At 56.0% G+C, this 4,365-nt stretch overlaps 1 protein-coding gene across 1 annotated transcript; it reads right to left on the reverse strand.

Annotated features, from left to right (window-relative positions):
• Positions 1-1,509: 1,509 nt before the first annotated feature.
• On the reverse strand, positions 1,510-3,415 carry LOC120440654 (circumsporozoite protein-like). The gene is made up of 2 exons (XM_039613518.1): positions 2,720-3,415; positions 1,510-1,662 (listed from the first exon to the last, which is right to left on the reverse strand). Exons 1-2 carry the CDS (start codon positions 3,413-3,415, stop codon positions 1,510-1,512), a joined length of 849 nt encoding a protein of 282 aa, XP_039469452.1.
• Between the last annotated feature and the right edge of the window lie 950 nt (positions 3,416-4,365).

Below are 4,365 nucleotides of genomic sequence, written 5' to 3' on the forward strand. Positions count from 1 at the left end.
GCTGGTGGCTGTAGCCTTTGAAGAAAAGAGATATAATTCTAACAAAATTCACCTTATCCTCCACTCTGACCTCGTAGTCAGAGTGGAGGATGACTCTTTTTGCTCCGAATACCTTGTTCCTATTTTTTTATCCCCATTCTTTTTAGTTTGTTATCTTACCTAGGTTATTCGATCATATCTGTTTGCCTGTGGCACATGAAAGAAATTTTAGTATTTCAGGCATTCCATCTTTTCAGTTTCCTGCAGGACATGTGACCTTACAAGCCAAAAAAAGACCTGGTATTTCATGTAGTATTTACAGGCAAATGACTGAGTGATTTTTGACAGGGGTGAGAGTCGGCCTGTTGAAAGCCCCCTTTCATTTTGGTTACTTTTCACTATTTCCTTTACATTTTAACCACCCACACTATTTAGCTTGGTGTGGTAGATTGTAGTGTACAGTAGTATACTGGATATTGATGTAAAATTTGGACTTTTAGGCTCTTGCACTGAATGCAGCCAGAGATCCGAGGAGAATCTCTAAATTTCTTCAGGCTCAAGATTCAACCATGTTGACAGGCCTCACAGCTTGGAAATACCTTTTATTACATACAGACCATGAAAACATCATGAATTCACATCCTCTTTGATATAAATCTGAATTTCATAATCTGCATGTTATTTCAAACTGTTTCATTCAATACTGCATTTTTAAGCAACATGAAACATCCTGTTAGGATGCCTGGGTCGTTGACCCAGGGCTTTTGAGTTTATTATATTATTTATCATTTCTAGTCTTTGGGTTTCTTAGAGTTCTGTCTTATGGTTTATGTCTCTGTGTTCTATAGTTGCTCTGTCTCCCCTGTCGGCTGTATCCCCTTGTTAAGTTTGCGTCTCTGTGTTATGTTTCCTGTTTTACTTTGAAAGTCTGTGTTTCATGTTAGTGTATCTGGTTTTGCTTTCTTTGTCTCGTTAGTCCTGATTTGCCCCAGCTGTGTTTCCCTCCTGTTGCCCATTCCCTGATTGCTCCCTCTATGTATTTAAGCCCTGTGTTTCAGTTTGTCATTGTCGTGATCTACCCTTATCTTGCTGTGTGTTTTGTCTATGTAAGTGTATTTTGTATTCTTAGTTTTGTTATACTTTTGAGTTCAGCATTAAAGCTGTTTTGAGTTCACGTCTGTCTCCGTAGTCTGCACTTTGGGTCCTTTTCCTGTCTGCACACAGCCTACACCTAACAGAAGATCGTGACCAGAACATGGACCCCGCAGACTGTTCCACCTCAGACTTTAAGGCTGAGATGACGAGGTTGGTTGATTTGCTGGACCGCATTGCTCAGGCCGATAGCTTACAGGCTATGGCTGTGGGACTGAGCGCGGTCGAGGCAATGATTACAACCAACCCCCAGCTTCATCAGTTCTCCATGGACACTCATCTGGGCCACACCATAGCGCGTGGAGGAGCACGTCAGAGCCAGTGAGCTGGCTCTCTCTCTCTCCACACTAACGCAGCAGCAGCAGACGGAGCTCGCTGTTAAGCAGCTGCGTTCGCCACAGCAGGACAGTGTTTCTGCTGGAGGTTCTGGAGAACTGCTCCTTTGTGGTGAGCCGGAGGCTTCGTGGCCCGGTTCGCCTGCTCCCACTTCCCGGAGTAAACAGCGTTCACGCCACTGCCACTCCAGAACGCCTGAGCACACCCCAGTTTTGGGAGAAAGTGACTGTTTAGTGTTTCGGTCAGCCCCTGTGGCTGCTGTTAAGTCTAGGACTACTTTTATTTCTCTGGCAAATTCTCAACCTATGACTTTTTCCGTGCCTCAGCTGGCAAATAGAACTGGCAACAGAGTGCCACCTGCCATAACTAAGTTGGCTAAAGAACTGGGACTTGGCGTTGCAGAGCTTATGGATCAAGCAAAGGTTAGTGTTTTTCGGCCAATTATATTTTCACATGTTCACTCATCTGCCCAGCTGCCTGTTCCTGCTGGAGGGTCCGAGGGGCCCGTCCAGCCTTCTGTTCCCGCTGGGGGTTCTGGAGAATCGCACCAGCCTTTGTTCGTCTCCGCTGGAGGGTCCGAGGGGCCCGTCCAGCCTTGTGTTCCCGCTGGGGGTTCTGGAGAATCGCACCAGCCTTTGTTCGTCTCCGCTGGAGGGTCCGGGGCCCGCCCAGCCTCCTGTTCCTGCTGGGGGTCCGAGGGGCCCGTCCAGCCTTCGTCTGCCTCCGCAGGGGGTCCGAGGGCCCGCCCAGCCTCGCCTGCCTCCGCTGGAGGGTCCGAGGCCCGCCCAGCCTTCTGTTCCCGCTGGGGTTCTGGAGAACCGCACCAGCCTTCTGCCTCCGCTGGAGGGTCCGAGGGGCCCGTCCAGCCGCAGCCACCTGTCTCCGCTGGAGGGTCCGAGGGGCCCGTCCAGCCTTCTGTCTCCGCTGGAGGGTCCGAGGGGCCCGTCCAGCCTCCTGCCTCGTCAGCTGGAGGGTCCGAGGAGCCCGTCCAGCCTTCTGTCTCCGCTGGAGGGTCCGAGGGGCCCGTCCAGCCTCCTGCCTCGTCAGCTGGAGGGTCCGAGGAGCCCGTCCAGCCTCCTGCCTCGTCAGCTGGAGGGTCCGAGGAGCCCGTCCAGCCTCCTGCCTCGTCAGCTGGAGGGTCCGAGGAGCCCGTCCAGCCTCCTGCCTCGTCAGCTGGGGGTCTTGGAGGACCCAGCCAACACATCCTCATCTCTACTGACTGTTCCGGGGAGACCGTTCAGCCACCACCTACATCGCCGCCTGTAGCGCCCACATCGTCGCTTGCAGCGTCCCCGCCAGCGGCAGCTTCATCCACACCGCCTGCGGCAGCGGCAGCTTCATCCACACCGCCTGCGGCAGCGGCAGCTTCATCCACACCGCCTGCGGCAGCGGCGGCAGCTTCATCCACACCGCCTGCGGCAGCGGCGGCAGCATCCACATCCACACCGCCTGCGGCAGCGGCGGCAGCATCCACATCCACACCGCCTGCGGCAGCGGCGGCAGCATCCACATCCACACCGCCTGCGGCAGCGGCGGCAGCATCCACATCCACACCGCCTGCGGCAGCGGCGGCAGCATCCACATCCACACCGCCTGCGGCAGCGGCGGCAGCATCCACATCCACATCGCCTGCGGCAGCGGCAGCAGCATCCACGCCGTCGCCTGTTCCAGCTTCAGCGCCGCCTGCAGCGCCTCCGCCTGTGGCTCTCACGCCGCCGCCTGCAGCGCCTCCGCCTGTGGCTCTCACGCCGCGTCCAGCCTCCGAGTCTTCACCCTCGTCTGGTCCGGCTTCAGCCTCTGCGTCGCCTGGGCCGGCCTCCGTGTCTTCAGCTTCGCCTGGTGCAGCTTCAGCCTCTGTTTCGCCTGGTCTGGCCTCCGTGTCTTCGCCTTCAGTGTCGCCTGGTCCTGCCTCGCTCCGTCTAGCTTCGTCTGCGCCTGAGGTCTCCATGCCGTCTGGTCCTGCTCGGCCTGCGTGTCCTGCTCGGCCTGCGCCTCCTGTCCGGCCTGCGCGTCCTGTCCGACCTCCTTCCGGGCCTCTGATTGGACGTCCTCGCCCTGCTCAGCCTGCACGTCCTCGTCCTGTCCGGCCACTTTCCAGGCCAATGGCGGACTGTCATCACCGTCATGGACGGCCCCCTGAACTGCGTCGCCGCCGGTGCCTCCCGCCCGGCCGGCCTCCTGACCTGCTCCGTCGCCGCCGGTGCCTCCCGGCCGGCCGGTGCCTCCCGGCCGGCCGGCCCCCTGACCTGTTTTCTGGGCTCTTGGGCCGTCGGCCTCCGGACCTCCTTCGCCTGGCTCACCGCCGCTGCCCTCTGCGTGGCCGGCCTCCGGACCTTCTTCGCTTGCCTCGCCGCCGTTGCTTTTCGCATGGCCGGCCTCCTGAACGACCCAGGTTTGGACTTTGGTGCCGTCAGCCTCCGGGCCGGCCCCCTGAACTTTTTTTTTTTTTTTTTTTTTGGCACTGTCGTGTGCCTGGTTTTGTTTGGTTGTTTTCGGGGCTCCAGTCTTTTCTGTTTTTGGTCTCTGGGTTGTGTTTGGTGTGTTTCGAGCCCTCCGTCCTGGACCCCCACCGTCCGCCCTGGTTGGGTTGTTTTTTGTTTTGGTGTTTTGGTTTGGGCTGTCTGGGAGCCAGCTCTTTGGGGGGGGGGGTACTGTTAGGATGCCTGGGTCGTTGACCCAGAGCTTTTGAGTTTATTATATTATTTATCATTTCTAGTCTTTGGGTTTCTTAGAGTTCTGTCTTATGGTTTATGTCTCTGTGTTCTATAGTTGCTCTGTCTCCCCTGTCGGCTGTATCCCCTTGTTAAGTTTGCGTCTCTGTTATGTTTCCTGTTTTACTTTGAAAGTCTGTGTTTCATGTTAGTGTATCTGGTTTTGCTTTCTTTGTCTCGTTAGTCC

Source organism: Oreochromis aureus, linkage group 6 (assembly GCF_013358895.1).
Source record: "Oreochromis aureus strain Israel breed Guangdong linkage group 6, ZZ_aureus, whole genome shotgun sequence".
NCBI lineage: Eukaryota > Metazoa > Chordata > Actinopteri > Cichliformes > Cichlidae > Oreochromis > Oreochromis aureus.

Excerpts from the sequence above, each read along its gene's own strand:
- LOC120440654 (XM_039613518.1), bottom strand. The coding sequence starts at position 3,415 with ATGGAGACCTCAGGCGCAGACGAAGCTAGACGGAGCGAGGCAGGACCA. Across the intron at positions 1,663-2,719 it reads TGGGCGCTACAGGCGGCGAT|GCGTTCTGGAGTGGCAGTGG; the intron begins GTAGGTGGTGGC and ends GGGTGTGCTCAG.